This window comes from Pristiophorus japonicus, chromosome 12 (genome assembly GCF_044704955.1).
Source record: "Pristiophorus japonicus isolate sPriJap1 chromosome 12, sPriJap1.hap1, whole genome shotgun sequence".
Classification (NCBI taxonomy): Eukaryota; Metazoa; Chordata; class Chondrichthyes; family Pristiophoridae; genus Pristiophorus; species Pristiophorus japonicus.
In genome coordinates this window covers 82330609-82350657 of record NC_091988.1, presented here as the reverse complement: position 1 = coordinate 82350657, position 20049 = coordinate 82330609, and the positions used below count along the sequence as shown (strand labels likewise).

Below are 20049 nucleotides of genomic sequence, written 5' to 3'. Positions count from 1 at the left end.
TCCGAGATCCATTCTTAATCATTTAATTATAACAGAGCTTGATAGCCCCACTTCAATAATATTTAAGCAGTTACTGATTTTGATGCTTAGATTCTCCCTTCATATTCTGATAATCAATGGAAAATGTAATGAATACTAATGTATGGATATTTGGGCATAATTAAGTGCAATAATCTAACCTTGGGATTGAACATCATAAGTCTTAGGCATAAAGTTTGACCAGTTTATGCAACAATTCTGCCTTCGAGTCACTATAGGATAGCTTTAATGGTCCACATTGTACATTGCATTCAGTGTTGACATTACTGATAACGTGGTCTCTGACTGCCAGTATGTTCTGTTACTGATTCATAGGTTCACATTGAGAGGGATGATTGTGACGATGACTGCAAGTTTATTCAAAAATAAAGTGAGGCAGATTACCAGGAAATGTAGTCATGATTTATTGTATAACACTCTTACAAGTTGGTATGGTGATAATTAGTTGTAGGATTGTAATTTTTTTTCCTTTAGAAATTGCTGCAAAATTAATGGAATTCCATCTCTTCCTCTCCCTCCCATGGATGGGGGAGTTGCACTAATCACTTTGGAACTTTATAGGAAATAATTTCTTTATTATTCATTGGGCCACTTTTAATGTGTGTATTTAAGAAAATAGTAAAGTAATGTAGAGCTATGAGATTTAAAATGTGGTGTTTTCTTCCTCTAGAAAGTGGGCTTTTTGCCTGCTGATGGCAAAGAGCAAGATATCACTTGGGTGGCACTAGATGAAGCTGAACAATTACCAGGCATAGAGTGGAAAATCCTGACTTTTACACCTCCACTTGAACAGGAGAATCCTAAATTCCGTAAGTAGGAAGAAACGAAGCTACAGCACAGAGCTTTGTTTTTCAACACTAGTTTTCCATTTCATTATTGAACATAGTTTATCTAGCTTTAGGTTTCTCTTTGTTCTCCATTCATGTCTCCTCTTTTTGTTAACTACTTGTTTTTCTCCCAGTAATTTTGGGTTATCATAGCTGCATTGGTCAGTGACTGTCCTGATTAAGACATGCGTTAAGTTATCCAGTGAGTAGCAGAGCCATTCAGACAATGAAGATCTCGGGTTCTGTGCTGTGTTAGCTCATCCCAGTTGGGTTGTCCCTGGGTTAAGGAAAGGAAAGTTCGTCACGCCTGCGCTGTCATGGATCTCTGATGTTGGCTTTGTCTTTGATACTTTCTTTAGTTGAAAACCCTGCCGATACTCTGTCAAGGCTAACACATGGATAATAGCCACTTTGGCAGGATTCCAGAGTCAAATGGTACCTCAGCAGGGAGTCCACACCTTCAGAGGAAGTGGGAGAAAACTGGCCAGGATGGAAGTTCTGGTACTTTGTTGTTGTTCCTTCACAGACAGGAGGAGGCCGCTTTTGGGAGAGGTGTCCTTCATTTTGTTGCTCTCTACACTGGTATAGGAGACATCCCAGCACAGGCACGATAGACCAAATGGCCTCCTGAGCTGTACACAGCATATATAAGAATGTAGATGAGTTGGGATTCAGTCAAATTTAGTCTTAGTGCAACCTCTCTGACATTAGCTCGTTAAGAACTGGGGATATCAGAGAACTGCTTTACAAGTTCTTTATTCTCTCAAACTTCAACCTTGCAAGTGGTCGAACTCTTATGAAAGTTTTTGTTTTGTTAAACACTGCATAGGTGTAGTATTGGGTTTGGGGTGCTTTCACTTGGTAGAAATTGTGTTTCAATTGCTGGCATTTTGGTTTTTTTCCTACCCCAAGTATTTGCTCCAAATTTGTTGTGCAAATTCAGTTTCCTTTCAGAAACTCGACATTGTTCTATGTTGACCTGACAACTGCAGAAGAATCCCAATTTCAACTATGTGATTGACCTTCTTGGAATTTGAAGTATTCAGAGCAGCTGTGTTTTGGTCTATATCCTGTCGGGCTAACCTATTGTGAGTGCGGGAGGGGCAGCTAAATCTGCTGGAATGATTTCTGGTACTGCTGATTATGTGCTGTTGCACCTTCCTTTTCAGTTATTTCCTTCTTTTTCATTCAGCTGCGATGGATTTTGAAGGAATCCTGTTAATGCCGGGAGAAAGGAAGGAATGTGCCCCATCTCCACTTGTTGTATGGCCGCATGGTGAGTTAGAATGACTGGAACGCACTGTAGTGAGTTCGAAACATAGAAACATAGAATATAGGTGCAGGAGTAGGCCATCGGCCCTTCGAGCCTGCACCACCATTCAATATGATCATGGCTGATCATGCACTTCAGTACCTCATTCCTGCTTTCTTTCCATACCCCTTGATCGCTTTAGCCGTAAGGGCCACATCTAACTCCCTTTTGAATATATCTAATGAACTGGCCTCAACAACTTTCTGTGGTAGAAAATTCCACAGGTTCACAACTCTGAGTGAAGAAATTTTTCCTCAACTCGGTCCTATATGGCTTACCCCTTATCCTTAGATTGACCCCTGGTTCTGGACTTCCCCAACATCGGGAACATTCTTCCTACATCTAACATGTCCAATCCCGTCAGAATTTTATATGTTTCTATGAGATCCCCTCTCATTCTTCTAAATTCCATTGAATATAAACCTAGTCGATCCAGTCTTTCTTCATATGTCAGTCAACCTTCACTGCATTCCCTCAATAGCAAGACTGTCCTTCCTCAGATTAGGAGACTAAACCTGTACACAATATTCAAGGTGTGGCCTCACCAAGGCCCTGTACAACTGTAGTAAGACCTCCCTGCTCCTATACTCAAATCCTCTCGCTATGAAGGCCAACATGCCATTTGCCGCCTTCACCGCCTGCTGTACCTGTATGCCAACTTTCAATGACTGATATACCATGACACCCAAGTCTCGTTGCACCTCCCCTTTTACTAATCTGACACCATTCAGATAATTTGCCTTCCTGTTTTTACCACCAAAGTGGATAACCTCACATTTATCTACATTAGACCGCATCTGCCATGTATTTGCTCGCTCACCTAACCTGTCCAAGTCACTCTGCAGCCTCTTAGCATCCTCCTCACAGCTCACACTGCCACCCAGCTTAGTGTCATCTGCAAACTTGGAGATATTACATTCAATTTCTTCATCTAAATAATTAATGTATGTTCGAAATAGCTGGGGTCCCAGCACTGAACCTTGCGATATCCCACTAGTCACTGCCTGCCATTCTGAATAGTTTATTCCTACTCTTTGCTTCCTGTCTGCCAACCAGTTCTCTATCCACATCAGTACATTAACCCCAATACCATGTGCTTTAATTTTGCACACTAATCTCTTGTGTGGGACCTTGTTGAAAGCCTTTTGAAAGTCTAAATACACCACATCCACTGGCTCCCCCTTGTCTGCTCTACTAGTTACATCCTCAAAAAAATTCCAGAAGATTTGTCAAGCATGATTTCCCTTTCATAAATCCATGCTGACTTGGACCGGTCCTGTCAATACTTTCCAAATGAGCTGCTAGTACATCTTTAATAATTGATTCCAACCTTTTCCCCACCACCGATGTCAGGCTGACCGGTCTATAATTCCCTGTTTTCTCCCTCCCTCCTTTTTTAAAAAGTCGGGTTACACTAGCTACCTTCCAGTCCATAGGAACTGATCCAGAGTCTATAGAATGTTGGAAAATGACCACCAATGCATCCATTATTTCTAGGGCCACTTCCATAAGTACTCTGGGATGCAGACTATCAGGCCCTGGGGATTTATCAGCTTTCAATCCCATCAATTTTCCTAACACAATTTGCTGACTAATAAGGATTTCCTTCAGTTCCTCCTTCTCGCTAGACCCTCGGTCCCCTCGTATTTCCGGAAGGTTATTTGTGTCTTCCTTCATGAAGACAGAACCAAAGTACTTGTTCAATTGGTCTGTCATTTTTTTGTTCCCCATTATAAATTCACTTGATTCTGACTGTAAGCAACCTACATTTGTCTTCACTAATCTTTTTCTATTCACGTATCTGTAAAAGCTTTTGCAGTCAGTTTTTATGTTCCCTGCAAGCTTACTCTCATATTCTATTTTCCCCCTCCTAATTAATCCTTTTGTCTTCCTCTGCAGAATTCTACATTTCTCCCAGTCTTCAGGTTTGCTGCTTTTTTTGGCCAATTTATATGCCTCTTCCTTGGATTTAACACCATCCCTAATTTCCCTTGTAAGCCACGGTTGAGCCACCTTCCCCATTTTTTTTTTACGCCAGACAAGGATGTACAATTGTTGAAGTTCATCCATGTGATCTTTAAATGTCTGCCATTGTCTATCCACCATTAACCCTTTAAGTATCATTCGCCAGTCTATCCTAGCCAATTCACGTCTCGTACCGTCGAAGTTACCTTTCTTTAAGTTCAGGACTCTAGTCTCTGAATTAACTGTGTCACTCTGTATCTTAATGAAGAATTCTACCATATTATGGTCACTCTTCCCCAAGGGGCCTCGCACAACAAGATTGCTAATTAATCCTCTCTCATTACACAAACCCAGTCCAGAATGGCCAGCTCTCTAGTTGGTTCCTCGACATATTGGTCTAGAAAACCATCCCTTATACACTCCAGGAAATCCTCCTCCACCGTATTGCTACCAGTTTGTTTAGTCCAATCTATATGTAGATTAAAGTCACCCATGATAACTGATGTTCCTTTATTGCACGCATCCCTAATTTCCTGTTTGATGCCATCCCCAACCTCAATATGACTGGTGGTCTGTACACAACTCCCACTAGCGTTTTCCACAGCTCTACCCATACAGATTCCACCTCATCCAGGCTAATGTCCTTCCATACTATTGCGTTAATCTCCTCTTTAACCAGCAACGCTGCCCCGCCTCCTTTTCCTTTCAGTCTATCCTGAATATTGAATACACTTGGATGTTGCGTTCCCAGCCTTGGTCACTCTGGAGCCATATCTCCGTAATCCCAATTACATCATATCCGTTAACAGCTATCTGCGCAGTTAATTCATCCACCTTATTGCGAATGCTCCTCGCATTGAGACACAGAGCCTTCAGGCTTGTTTTTCTAACACTCTTTGTCCTTTTAGAATTATGTTGTAACGTGGCCCTTTTTGATTTTTGTGTTTGATTTTTCTGCCCTCCACTTCTACTTTTCTCCTTTATACCTTTTGCTTCTGACCCCATTTTACTTCCCTCTGTCTCCCTGCATAGGTTCCCATCCCCCTGCCCTATTAGTTTAAATCCTCCCCAACAGCACCAGCAAACACTCCCCCCCACCCTAAGACATCGGTTCCGGTCCTGCCCAAGTGCAGACCATCTGGTTTGTACTTGTACTACCTCCCTCAGAACTGGTTCCAATGTTCCAGGAATTTGAATCCCTCCCCCTTGCACCATTCCTCAAGCCACGTATTCATCTTAACTATTCTGCTATTTCTACTCTGACTAGCACGTGGCACTGGTAGCAATCCTGAGATTACTTTCTTTGAGGTCCTACTTTTTAATTTAACTCCTAGCTCCCTAAATTCAGCTTGTAGGACCTCATCCCGCTTTTTACCTATATCGTTGGTACCTATGTGCGCCACGACAACTGGCTGTTCACCCTCCTCCTCCAGAATGCCCTGCAGCCACTCCGAGAGATCCTTGACTCTTGCACCAAGGAGGCAACATACCATCCTGGAGTCTCGTTTGCGGCCGCAGAAATGCCTATCTGTTCCCCTTACAATAGAATCCCCTACCACTATAGCTCCCATTCTTTTTCCTGCCCTCCTGCGCAGCAGAGCCACCCATGGTGCCATGAACTTGGCTGCTGCTGCCTTTCCCTGCTGAGCCATCTCCCCAAGGTGGTATATCTGTTTTGGAGGGAGATGACCACAGGGGACCCCTGCACTACCTTCCTTCCACTGCCCTTCCTGGTGCTCACCCATTCCCTATCTGCCTGTATAACCTTTGCCTGCGGTGTGACGAAATCCTCAGCATCGTGGATGTTCCAGAGTGAATCCATGCGCAGCTCCAGTGCTGCAACGCGGTCTGTCAGAAGCTGTAGCTGGATACATTTCCCGCACACACAGTAGTCACGGACACCGGAAGCGTCCCTGACTTTCCACATAGCACAGGAGGAGCATGACATGGGCCGGGCTCTCCTGCCATGACTTAACCCTTAAATTACTTAATTTGGCAACAATGACAAGGTTTCTTACTGCTAAGAAAAAAGAGTTATCTGAAATGGGACTGGATAGTGTGAGTCACAAATATGATATTGAAGAACCACTGAAACTGACGTTATTAATTCATTCCTGATATGTTCTTATACTAGCAGGAGAAGAACTTAAGAAATAGGAGCACGAGTAGGCCATTTGACCCCGCGAGCCTGCTCCGCCATTCAGTAAGATCATGGCTGATCTGGTCTTGGGCTCAGCTCCACTTCCCTACCTGCTCCTCATTTCCCTTCACTCCCTTATTGTTCAAAATTCTGTTTCTCTCCACAAATATATTCAATGGCAGAGAATCCACAGATTTACAACCCTCTGAGAGAAGAAATTCCTCCTCCTCTCCGTTTTAAATGGGCGACCCCTTATTCTAAAACTATGCCCCCCACTTCTAGATTCCCCACAAGGGAAACATCCTCTCTGCATCTACCTTGTTGAGCCCCTTCAGTATCTTGTATGTTTCAATAAGATCACCTCTCATTCTTTTGAACTCCAATGTATATAGGTCGAACCTACTCAACCTTTCCTCATAAGTCAACCCCCTCATCTCCAGAATTAACATAGTGAACCTTCTCTGAACTGCCTCCAATGCAAATATATTCATCCTTAAAGAAGGAGACCAAAACTTACGCAGTACTCTAGCTGTGGCCTCACCAATACCCTGTACAGTTGAAACAGGGGACTTCTCTACTTTTATATTCCATCCCGTTTGCAATAAAGGTCAACATTCCATTTGCCTTCCTGATTACCTGCTGTACCTGCATGCTAACTTTTTGTGTTTCATGCACAACGACCCCCAGGTCCCTCTGTACTGAAACCTTTTGTAATCTATCTCTATTTAAATAATAATTTGCTTTGTTATTTTTCCTGCCAAAGAGGATAACCTCACACTTTCCCACACTATACTCCATCTGCCAAATGTTTTCCCACTCACTTCGCCCTTTGAAGATTTTTTCCACCCATCTTTGTTTCATCAGAAAACTTAGCTACATTACACTCAGTCCCTTCATCCAAGTCATTAATGTCGATTATAAATAGCTGAGGCCCCAGCACCAATCCCTATGGCACACCACTAGTTACCGTTTGCCAACCGGAAAATGACCCATTTATCCCGACTCTCTGTTTTCTGTTAGTTAGCCAATCCGCTATCCAGGCTACTATATTACCCTCAACTTCGTGAGCTTTTATCTTGTGCAGTAACCTTTTATGTGGCACCTTATCGCATGCCTTCTGGAAATCCAAATACACCACATCCACTGGTTCCCCTTTATCCACCCTGCTCGTTACATCCTGAAAGAACTCCAGCAAATTTGTCAAATCTGATTTCCCTTTCATAAAACGATGTTGACTCTGCTTGACTGTGTTATGCTTTTCCAAATGTCTTGCTACTACTTCCTTAATAATGGACTCCAGCATTTTCCCAACGACAGATGTTGGGCTAACTGGTCTATAGTTTCTTGCTTTCTGTCTGCCTCCTTTTTTAAATAGGGGTGTTACATTTGCAGTTTTCCAATCAGCTGGAACCCCCCCCCCCCCCCAGAATCCAGGGAATTTTGGTAGATTCCAACCAATGTATCTGCTATCTCTGCAGCCACTTCTTTTAAGACCCTAGGATGCAGCCATCAGGTCCAGGGAACTTGTCCACCTTTCGTCCCATTATTTTACCGAGTTCTTCTTTAGTGATAGTGATTGTTTTAAGTTCCTCCGTCCCCATAGCCCCTTGATTATCCATTATTGGGATGTTTTTAGTTTCTTCTACTGTGAAGACCGATACAAAATATTTGTTCAAAATCTCTGCCATTTTCCTGTTCCCCATTCTCATCCTCTAAGGGACCAACATTTTAGCCACTCTCTTCCTTTTTATATACCTATAGAAACACTTACTATCTGTTTTTATATTTTATACCCTCTCTTTATTATTCTTCCCTCGCTTCCCCCTCTCTATTTTTTTTAATCATCCTTTGGTGTTTTTTAAACGTTTCCCAATCCTCTGGCCTCCCACTAATCTTGGCCACTTTGTATGCCATTATTTTCAATTTGATACCATCCTTTATTTCCTTAGTTAGCCACGGATGGTTATCCTTTCTCTTAAAATCTTTCCTTCTCACTGGAATATATTTTTGTTGAGAATTATGAAATGTCTCCTTAAATTTCCGCCACTGCTCATCAACCATCTTACACTTTAATCTATTTTCCCAATCCACTTTAGCCAACTCTGCCTTCATACCGTTTGTAGTCTCCTTTATTTAAGCTTAGGATATTGGTTTGCAATCCAACTTTCTCACCTTCCAACTGAATTTGAAATTCATCCATGCTATGATCACTCTTTCCTAGAGGATCCTTTACCTGGAGATCATTTATTAATCATGTCTCATTGCACAGTACCAGATCTAAGATACCCTGCTCCCTGGTTGGTTCCGCAATGTACTGTTCAAGGAAACCATCCTGGATAAACTCTATGAACTCTTCCTCAAGGCTACCCTGGCCAATTTGATTTGTCCAATCAATATGAAGATTAAAATCGCCCATGATTATTGCCATTCCTTTTTTTTTTACAAGCCTCCATTATTTCTTGATTTATACAAGCGTGCAACAGTGTAGCTACTGTTTGCGGGCCTATAGACTACGCCCACCAGTGACTTCTTCCCCTTATTTTTTCTTATCTCCACCCAGACTAATTCTACATCTTGATCTTCTGAACCAATATCTTACCACTGTGCAGTAATGGCTGACTTTTAATTTTTATTGTGTAACTGAATTGCTTTTAAACAAGAATCGGATCTGCCTCTCAATGCAGACCTGTAATGAGCAGCCACTGCAAACTTTCGCTTCTGTTTATAATGTCCCATTTTTCACAGTTCAAGAATCTAGACATTGCTCCCATGGAGAGAAAGATCTAGGAAAGGTTGGTTACATTCAAGCTTGTGAATTATAGATTGTAACAGCAGAAACAGTTGCTATTTGGCCTTTTGAGTCTGCGCTAGTGACACAACCATGCTAGGGTTCAAATTTGCATTCTTCTGATATCTGCTCATGTACTATTCAAAGTCTGACATTTTATCCGTTATGCCACACAAACCACTACACTGACAAAGATTATTTTGTGTTTAACAAGCCTCAAAAGAACTGATTATTTTTCTCCACCATCAGCGCACAAATGAAAAATGCTGGAAATAGACAGCAAGTCAGTCAGTATCCGAAAGAGGAGGAAAAGCTAACACTCACAGGTTGGAACCTAACCAAGGGTTCCTCTGAAAAGAATCAATCTTTCTCTCTCTGATTTGCGTTGTCATATTTGCAATATTTGTGATTTCTCTTGCATTCCTTTCGAGGTTCATTCCCAATACGTTGAGTATTTTGTTTGTTTAAAAATAATTTTAAGGAGACTATTCGGTTTATGTCTGTTGTGTTGTAGCCTTACTCGCTAGCAATTTCCAGTTTTATATACCCTGGGGTGGAAATTCAGTCGCATCTCTGTTGCGCCGTTTTAACCCGGGCGGAGCGGTAACTTTTGCGCCAGGAAATGGTTTGCGTTTTCAGCTGCAAAATTCACCAGCTGGGCCCTAGGTGTGGAGCGGAGCGGAACGGTTCCACATCTCTTTTGGGGTGCTAGGCAAGCTGAGCAACTGAAAATCCCGAGAAACAAAAATTGAAAAAAACCCCAAAACATTCCCAATACATTACTGACGCCACATCCACATTAATCGCAAAAATAAAAAACAATCCCACTTACTTCAGGTCGACATTGCTCACTCACTGCGACCGGTACAGCTCGAACCGCCAGCTTTCACAGGCGGCCCCACTAGAGCGCTCTTCAGAATGCTATGGATCGGGCGCGAACTAACTATCGAGCCAGTGTCAAAACCAGGGGCATTGCACACCGGCTCGACTCTCCCGGGCGCTCCTGCTCCGCGCCTCACGCAAACCCGCCACCGAATGTCCCGGTGAAGCGCTGGAAGCTTGCCGGCCGCCCGGAAATGCTTTCCACCGCCACTGCCACTCCTCGGAGGAAATGGACCGAAAATCCAGCCCCCTGACTCGGTTTAAAATAGGATGACTGACTAGTTTGAAGTGGTTAGTAAGTTTAATCTGGTGCAAAGGAAATGAAAACTGAGTAAAATATCACAGAGAATAAATGAAGCCATTTACTCAAAGGAAGATTTGCTTGAAATTGTAAGGTGTAGCTTGTTGCAAGTACAGTCAGTCTGTGCCAAGTCATTTCTTTGTAAGGTTCCATTGGATGTTAATGAACTGTCAAATGCTATTTCTTTGTACTTGACATCAGAGGTTTAACTATTTTACTGCTGACCTTTTGAGAGTGCCAGTATTGAGCTGTACTAAGTAAAGGCAGCCAAGTCAGACCTCTATATTCTGGCACTGGTCTGTAGCCGTGTTGGACTTTTCCAACCCCCTCTCTTCTCTCCTTTATACCGCTCCACCCCCCCCATCCAAAAATAGAGGACTATTAATCAGAGCAATGCATGCAGAGCTATTGGTGCTGTCTGACACTTGGTATTTTGTCATATAGGTGGACCGCATTCGGTTTTCACGGCAGAATGGATGTTGTACCCTGTCACTCTCTGCAGGCTGGGATTCGCTGTACTACTCAGTAAGTAATGAACAGAACCAAATTACTTACAAAGGCCAAGGTCATATTCCAGTGGTAAATTGTAAGATATCTGTCCAATCTTAGCTGGGGTGGTGCTGAGTCGAGAGGAAGCATTTTCTCACTTGTAAGGTGGGAAGAATTGAATAGACAAGTTAACCAAATTACTCATGTTCACCTAGTGACCACTGAAGAGCAGCTGGAATGAGAGCACTTGACTGGTCTTCTGGGATTGGAGTGTCCTGTGGTGGAGATACTCCCAAGATAACAAAGTATCTATTTGTACTAAGTCTCCCATCTATGCGTGCGTCTCCCGACACATGCACAGAAGCGAGAGTTAGGACAAATAGTCTCTGACTCCGCCACCCCCCTCCCCCCCCAGTGCAATTTATACTAATCTTTTTCTGCGCATGCGCTCATCCGTAGCGCCGATCCGTCAACCACATTGCCTCTACTGCAGCTCCGAGGCCTGGGCAGCGCTGAGCCTCCAATTTGTCAGGCCCCAAGAGGGCCGGTGGGGAGAGAAGTGGCGGGCGGCCGAGAACAGAGCTGGAGAAGTGACAGGCGGCCAAGAGGGGAGTGGAAGAGAGAGAGACTGGGTTGGGGGGGGTGGGGGGTTGGCGGTGGAGGAGAGGGAGGGAGAGAGAGAGATGGGGGGTGAGAGAGTGAGACTGGGGGGGAGAGAGAGAGAGAGAGAAACTGGGGTGGGGATTGAGAGAGGGAGACTGGGGGGTTGAGAGAGAGAGACTGGGGAGGGAAAGAGAGATGGGGGCGGGGGGGGTTGGTGGGTGGGGAGGGAGAGAGACAAAGGGAGAGAGAGAGAGAGCGAGCCATGGGGTGTGGAGAGAGACACGGGTGGGGGGGATCGGAGGGGAGAGAGGAAACTCAGGAAAGACTGATCACGTGCTTACAACCCCCTACAAGGGATATAGTTGGAGAGGATGAAATCCAGAAGTCATGACACTGTCGCTATTCACTTCATACCCAATAAACCTGTTAACAATCCGTACCCAATGCCCCATCTATGGTGGGAGGCGGGATAAGGTCATACACTTGTGCTAGGGTAAGGCACTTTGGCTTGGGGAGGGATGCATTTGCGCTGGGGTAAGGCACTTTGGCTGGGGGAGGGATGAACTTGCGCTGGGGTAAGGCACTTTGGCTGGGGGAGGGATGCACTTGCATTGGGTTAAAGCACTTTGGCTGGGGGAGGGATGCACTTGCGCTTGGGTAAGGCACTTTGGCTGGGGAAGGGATGTGTCCTTTCTGACTTCTGAAATCAAAATGGATCATGTTACAATGTGCAAAGTTGGGCTGGGAGGTTCCATTCACACATTCCAGAGAAACTTCAGCATGTGGCTTATCCTCCAAGGGAACCAGTCAGCAGTAGGTCACGTGATAATGGAGAGCCAATCAAAGAAATGGCTACAATTCAGTTAGTACAAATAGACACATCCCTAAAATAATGGGTTTAAAAAGGGATACTGCACTGGTGCAGATAATGCATAAGTGAGTTGTTTAATCAAGTGTGAAGCATTTTGCTAGATTATATACAGTCTTCATCAGTATTCCCATGTTTCTTTGAAGGAGTGCACTTTTCTGTTGGGGCAGGAGGGAGTGCTATTAATGTAAAGTAGCCCATCCCCGGTTCTTGAAATGGAAAATACCTATTTTGGGATTCATCTGGAGGTCTGTCTTCAGCTCACTCGCATTGCATTGACTAGTAACCACGGTACTGAAAAAGTTCAACACGAATAGAAGCTCGAGTCCTTTTAGGTTAAAAGTGCACTACTTCAGAGTTAAGAACTGGAGTGGGATTGATGGTAAGTGTCAGATGATGCAGTGAAGAAGGGCATAACCATGTTTACTGCATCTGTGCTGAGTGGATTTCAGTGACTGTAAACTGAATCAGTTAATATAGAAAAATTTCCCTTGTGTCCCATTGTGTCAGAGTAATGTATTTTCTTTGTAGAATGAATTGCTTTACTGGGCTTGTAGAGGGGCCCTGAATCATGTACTGTTCAGAGTAAAAACTAAAAATGATGAAAATACACACTAGATCTGTCAGAATCTGAAGAGATAGCTTTTCATTTTAGCTGGTGACCCCCTCATTGGGCCCAAGTTTCCACATGATTTGCACCTGATTTTTAGGAGCAACTGGTGGAGAACGGACTATCTTAGAAATCGCAATTCTCCACATTTTTTTTTCTGCAGTTCTAGTCAGGTAGAACAGTTCTACTTTGGAACAGAATTTTTTCTTCAAAAGGGGGCGTGTCCGGCCACTGACGCCTGATTTCAAAGTTTCCACAGTGAAAACGTACTCCAAACTAACTTAGAATGGAGCAAGTGAAGATTTTTGTAGAACTGAAAAAACCTGTTCTACACATTAAAAAATCAGGCGTAGGGAACGAGGGAGGGAGGGGGGGGGGGAAGGGGGAAGGGAAGTCATTAAATTCTACAATAAATCCTTAGTTATACTTATACAAATATTATACAAATAAATCCAACCTGAATAAACATTTATAAGCAAAGAAAAAATTAAATAAACCATGTTCCTACCTGTGTGAAAGTTCTTCAGGCAGGCCTTTAGGATCGGTTTGCCGTCGGGACCGAAGGCTGAACGAGCCGGGCCCGAGATTTCGGGCAGGGCCCGTCCCCAGCACCAGAGATAGGTCGGGTCGGGGAGAGAGGTTCGGTTCGGGAGGGGGAGAGAGGGAGGGAGGGAGAGGGATGGAGGGAGGTCGGGTCGGGGAGAGGGAGGTCGGGTCGGGGAGAAGGGAGGTCAGGTCAGGGAGGGGGAGGTCGGGGAGGGGGAGGTCAGGTCGGGGAGGGGGAGGTCAGGTCGGGGAGGGGGAGGTCAGGTCGGATCCAGTCCGGGGGCGAGAGTAGAGTCGGGTGGCAGCGGCAGCGGCAGACGGGTCGAGTCAGGTCCGGTCCGCTTGGCGCGGGGGGGGGGGGGGCGTCGGAAGCAGGAGCGGCAGCGACAGGCGGGTCGAGCCGGGTCGAGTCCGGTCCGGTGGGGGGGGGAGCGGCGGAAGCAGGAGCGGCGGGGAAGCAGGAGCGGCAGCGACAGGCGGGTCCGGTCGGGGGTGGGGGAGCAGGAGCGGGAGTCAGCAGGAAGCAGGAGCTGGCCGTGGGAGGAGCCTTATTCACGCAGCCCCAGTGAGGCCATACGGCCAGGGCTAGGGGCTGCGTGCTTCAGGCCCCTCCCACACAGTTTCGGGCGCCTGGAGCTACTGCACTTGCGTGCCCACTGTAGCGCGCATGTGCAGAGCTCCCGGCACTGTTTTCGGCGCAGGGTCCTAGCTGCGCTGCGCCGAGGGCCAGAGGACCTGCAGGGAGGTGGAGAATATGGAGGGTTTTTTTAGGCGCACTAATGAAGCATATCCACCCGAAATATAGCTCTTTACTCTTAACTGGTGCTAAGGCGGGTAGTGTACGTTTCCAGCACTTTCTCTTTACATTTGATTTCCAGAATTTGCAGATGCAGTTCTCACTGATTGACACTATTTTACAGTAAACTACAGAGGCTCCACTGGCTTTGGACAGGACAGTATCTGCTCTCTGCCTGGAAATGTAGGAAGCCAAGATGTGAAAGATGTGCAGGTAATGAGCTGTTCAATTCAGATAATTTATGCATAAATAGATGCTGATTCTTGGAAAATTCTGAACCATACTGCAACTCACAAAGGACAGCTTTTGGTCTGGCTATTGGGAATAAATTGAAAGTTTATTTACCATCAGAGTTCTTTGTTGCTTATGTCCCAGTCAAGCAAACATGCTGGTGTCAGAATCTTTGCATAGTCCTATGTCCTATAAGTAGTGCTCAAGTAGACAGGGCCTATATTCCCTTGAGTTTAGAAGAATGAGAGGTGATCTCATTGAAACGTATAAAATCCCTAAAGGGCTTGACAGTGTAGATGCTGGGAGGATGTTTCCCCTGACTGGGGAGTCCAAAACTAGGGGTCAGAGCCTCAGAATAAGGGGTGGCCATTTAGGAATGAGATGAGGAGGAGTTTCTTCACTCAAAGGGTTTGGATCTTTGGAATTCTCTACCTCAGGGCTATGGACGCTCAGCTGTTGAGTATATTCAAGACAGAGATTGATACATTTTTGGATACAAAGAGAACCAAGGAATATGGGATATTGCGGGTCGGTGGAGTTGAGATTGAAGGTCTTATTGAATGGTGGAGTAGACTTGAATGGCCTACTCCTGCTCCTATTTCTTATGTTCTTATAATGGAGTGGCCGAGCAAATAAAAATGTTTGAGCAGGTGACTCTCGAGCTGAAAGTTATTTACTGGTTTGAGTCTCAGGATCTGTTACTCAGACTCACTTGTTGAGTTTCATCCATCTATCTGTTCAACAGTAGCACTATATCCTGGCTGTGGGAAGAAGGTATGAAGATAAGTACACTTGCAAGAAGAAACTCATTTTTGTGAGCAGAAATGGTGGAGATTTTGCATAATTTCCAAGTCCCAAAGTCGCCTCTTTGACTTTTCTCATTGCACTAGGATGCCCAGAATTCAAAATCTAGCTTTACAGATGAGTAATGCAGGGCTGTAGTGTGGGAGTGCTGCATTGTTGAGGTTCTGTCTTTCAGGTGTGATGTTAAACCAAGCCTATTCTTGTGGTTTGAAAGATCCTATTCATTATGCAGAGAAGAGCAGGGAGTGCTCCCGGTGTCCTACTCAACAATTATCCCTCAATCAATACAAAACTGAAAACTTTTTAACTGATTATTTATTTAATTTGCTGTTTGTGGGACTTTACTGCCAAACTTGCCCCCATCACAACAGTACCCTGCATCACATTTTTAAAATAATTAATTGTATCATCATCATCATAGGCAGTCACTCAAAATCGAGGAAGACTCTAAAAATGAGTTCTCAGGTGGTTGTAGAGTCCAATGCAGAATTTACAGTCTCTGTAACCGGTGGGGCAGACAGTGGTTGAAGGAAAGGGTGGGTGGGGAGCCTGGTTTGCCGCACGCTCCTTCCGCTGTCTGCGCTTGATTTCTGCATGCTCTCGGCGACAAGACTCGAGGTGCTCAGTGCCATCCCGGATGCTCTTCCTCCACTTTGGGTGGTCTTGGGCCAGGGATTCCTAGGTGCTGGTGGGGATGTTACACTTTATCAAGGAGGCTTTGAGGGTGTACATGAAGCGTTTCCTCTGTCCACATGGGGATTGCTTGCCGTGTGAGAGTTCCAAGTAGAGCACTTACTCAGGGAGTCTCGTGTCGGGTATACAGACGATGCGGCCCGCCCAACAGAGCTGGTCGAGTGTGGTCAGTGCTCCGATGTTGGCGTGAGTGAGAACACTGACGTTGGTGCGTCTATCCTCCCAGTGGATTTGCAGGATCTTGCGAAGGCAGCGCTGGTGGTACTTCTCTAGTGGCTTGAGGTGCCTGCTGTATATAAACAAAGTAGCAATGAACATCCTGAAAATATGATGAGGAACTATATAAATATGAAAGTGTTGGAAAGATGCAGCAGGTCTGTCAGCATATAGAAACATAGAAAATAGGTGCAGGAGTAGGCCATTCAGCCCTTCGAGCCTGCACCACCATTCAACAAGATCATGGCTGATCGCCCACCCCAGCACCTCCCCCCCCGACCCCCCCCAGCTGCAAGGACCACATCCAACTCCCTCCCGAACACATCCAATATAATCCTTCAATCCCTCAACCTTATCTGATCCAGTAAATATAGCCCCAGTTTAAGGTCCTCATCATAAATATATCCTCTGATCCTCTGAAACTATATTGCACTTTTTCACAACCCCAGTGACTAAAACTGTACATAGTATTCCAACTACAGTCGGAACAATATCTTGTTAGATGTAGTCCTTACTACTAGGGGGATCAAGGGCTGTGGCGGGAAAGCACGAATGGGGTACTGTGGTTGCATGTTCAGCCATGAACTCATTAAATGGCGGTGCAGGCTCGAAGGGCTGAATGGCCTACTCCTGCCCCTATTTTCTATGTTTCTATGTTTTGTTTGTACTGATTTATCATTGCTTCCTTTCTTTTCTGTTTAATGCATCTATAAAACAAAGAACTTCTCCCATTACCATTTCAATTCAGCCCATCATCCCTTTTGTCTCTCTAATCTCTCCTGCCTTCCACCCTATCACAGACCTTCCCTTTTGTTCTTTTCCTCCCCCTTTCAGTGCTCCTTAAGATCTGTTCTTTTCGAACATTCGCCAGTTCTGACAAAGGGTCATCGACCTGAAACGTTAACTCTGTTTTTCTTTCCACAAATGCTGCCAGACCCATTGAGGTTTCCAGCATTTTCTGTTTTTATTATTAAAGAATCCAATTTGTCCTTTTTATAGCTTTTGTTTGCAGTCCGTGTCTGAATATTTTTATTCCTAGCACTCCATTAGGCTACTCACTGAGAACTTTGCTGTTTAACGTATCTTTACATTTTCTAATGTCTTTCTAACATGTAAATCTTTACATTTATATACATTGAATTGTGTTTGCCACATCTGCCCATTCTCCTGTCCTGTCAGTGTTCTCCTGCATTATTTTTCTGTTTTTCTATGCACCGTAATTTGGTATCATCAGCAAATTTTGGTAATACTTCCCCTATTCCAATGACCAGATCATGTACACATATGAGAGTTCCCAACACAGACCCAGAGCTGATCCCTGCCATATTCTACTGGTCACTTGTCCCAGATGTGTTAATTTATGGCTGCGTCTATTTGTACTAACTGAAATGCAGTCGTTTCTCTGATTGGCTCTCCATTTTCACATGACCTAGTGCTGATTGGTCACCTTGGAGGATAAGCCACACCCTGAAGTTCCTTTGGAATATGTAATGGGAACTGCCCAGCCCAAGTTCTGACTGATTTTCCAATTTGTAATTTAATCCATTTTGACTTCAGAAGCCACAGATCTCCCCAGAAGCCACCAAGTTCCGGCCGAAGTCCCTTACCCCAGCGCAAGTACATCCCTCCCCCAGCTGAAGTCCCTTACACCAGCGCAAGTGCTGCCTCCGCCAGCTGAAGACTCTTACCCCAACACAAGTGCTGCCTCCCCCTGCCAAGTTCCAGCCGAAGTCCCTTACCCCAGCACAAGTGCATCCCTCCCCCGGCCGAAGCCCCTTACCCAAACACAAGACCTTACCCCCCCCCCCCCCCAATAGATGGGGCATTGTGTGCGGATTGTTAACATGTTATGGCATATGAAGTGAATCGTGTCTTCTGGATTTTATCCACTCCAATGATGTCCCTTGTAACATACGCATTGAGCTTGCACAAACCAGGGGGTTGGAAGAACATGATCCATCTTCTGAGTTCCCACTCTCTGCTCAGATCCCCACCCCCCACCTGTGTCTCTCTCTTTCTCCCCCCCACCCCCAGGCCCCCTCTCTCTCACCTCTCCATCCCCCCCCCACCCCACCCCCCCGTGTCTCTCTCCTCACAAAGCGCTTTGCGGTGCTGCTTGATTCTTCTGGCACTGAATGAGAAACGAACTGCTCCTGGCTGACCCGCTCCTCGCTCTCCCCGCCGCCTGCACTCTTCTCTCAAACTGCCACTCGAACTGGTCCTGGCCGCCCACTGCCTGATCGTAGGCTATGGGCTGCTGATGGATCGGAGGCAATGTGTGGAGCCGGTTTTGGATGGTGGGGGGAGGGTGGGGGGGGGAGAGGAGGATGCATGCACAAATAGGGTTATTGGGAGGCAGAGTCGGTGATATTTGTCCTGTCTTGTTTCCACATGCGCAAAAGGGAGACTTAGTACAAATAGTTGCTCCATTAATTTATCATTTGCGTTCTATTGCTGAGACAGATTTTAGTCCAGCTAGCTCATTGTACAATTAATGACTAATAGAAATTTAGAAAATAGGTGCAGGAGTAGGCCATTCGGCCCTTCGAGCCTGCACTGCCATTCAATGAGTTCATGGCTGAACATGCAACTTCAGTACCCCATTCCTGCTTTCTCGCCATACCCCTTGATCCCCCTAGTAGTAAGGGCTACATCTAACTCCTTTTTGAATATATTTAGTGAATTTGCCTCAACAACTTTCTGTGGTAGTGAATTCCACAGGTTCACCACTCTCTGGGTGAAGAAGTTTCTCCTCATCTCAGTCCTAAATGGCTTACCCCTTATCCTTAGACTGTGACCCCTGGTTCTGGACTTCCCCAACATTGGGAACATTCTTCCTGCATCTAACCTGTCTAAACCCGTCAGAATTTTAAACGTTTCTATGAGATCCCCTCTCATTCTTCTGAACTCTAGTGAATACAAGCCCAGTTGATCCAGTCTTTCTTGATATGTCAGTCCCGCCATCCCGGGAATCAGTCTGGTGAACCTTCGCTGCACTCCCTCAATAGCAAGAATGTCCTTCCTCAAGTTAGGAGACCAAAACTGTACACAATACTCCAGGTGTGGCCTCACCAAGGCCCTGTACAACTGTAGCAATACCTCCCTGCCCCTGTACTCAAATCCCCTCGCTTTGAAGGCGCGCATGCCATTTGCTTTCTTAACTGCCTGCTGTACCTGCATGCCAACTTTCAATGACTGATGTACCATGACACCCAGGTCTCCTTGCACCTCCCCGTTTCCTAATCTGTCACCATTCAGATAATAGTCTGTCTCTCTGTTTTTACCACCAAAGTGGATAACCTCACATTTATCCACATTATACTTCATCTGCCATGCATTTGCCCACTCACCTAACCTATCCAAGTCACTCTGCAGCCTCATAGCATCCTCCTCGCATCTCACACTGCCACCCAACTTAGTGTCATCCGCAAATTTGGAGATACGACATTTAATCCCTAAATCATTAATGTACAATGTAAACAGCTGGGGCCCCAGCACAGAACCTTGCGGTACCCCACTAGTCACTGCCTGCCATTCTGAAAAGTACCCATTTACTCCTACTCTTTGCTTCCTGTCTGCCAACCAGTTCTCAATCCACGTCAGCACACTACCCCCAATCCCATGTGCTTTAACTTTGCACATTAATCTCTTGTGTGGGACCTTGTCGAAAGTCTTTTGAAAGTCCAAATACATCACATCAACTGGTTCTCCCTTGTCCACTCTACTGGAAACATCCTCAAAAAATTCCAGAAGATTTGTCAAGCATAATTTCCCTTTCACAAATCCATGCTGACTTGGACCTATCATGTCACCTCTTTTCAAATGCGCTTTTATGACATCCTTAATAATTGATTCCATCATTTTACCCACTACTGAGGTCAGGCTGACCGGTCTATAATTCCCTGTTTTCTCTCTCCTTTTTTAAAAAGTGGGGTTACA

The 20049-nt window shown here is 45.2% G+C and overlaps 1 protein-coding gene across 1 annotated transcript in view; it reads left to right on the top strand.

Moving 5' to 3' along the window:
- LOC139277359 (acylamino-acid-releasing enzyme-like) overlaps positions 1–20049 on the top strand; it is a 90962-nt gene that overhangs the window by 56838 nt on the left and 14075 nt on the right. The window contains exons 15-18 of the mRNA XM_070895719.1: positions 710–848; positions 2059–2142; positions 10699–10779; positions 14291–14379. Coding sequence (XP_070751820.1) covers positions 710–848; positions 2059–2142; positions 10699–10779; positions 14291–14379 — 393 coding nt within the window. The remainder of the gene's footprint in view (positions 1–709; positions 849–2058; positions 2143–10698; positions 10780–14290; positions 14380–20049) is intronic.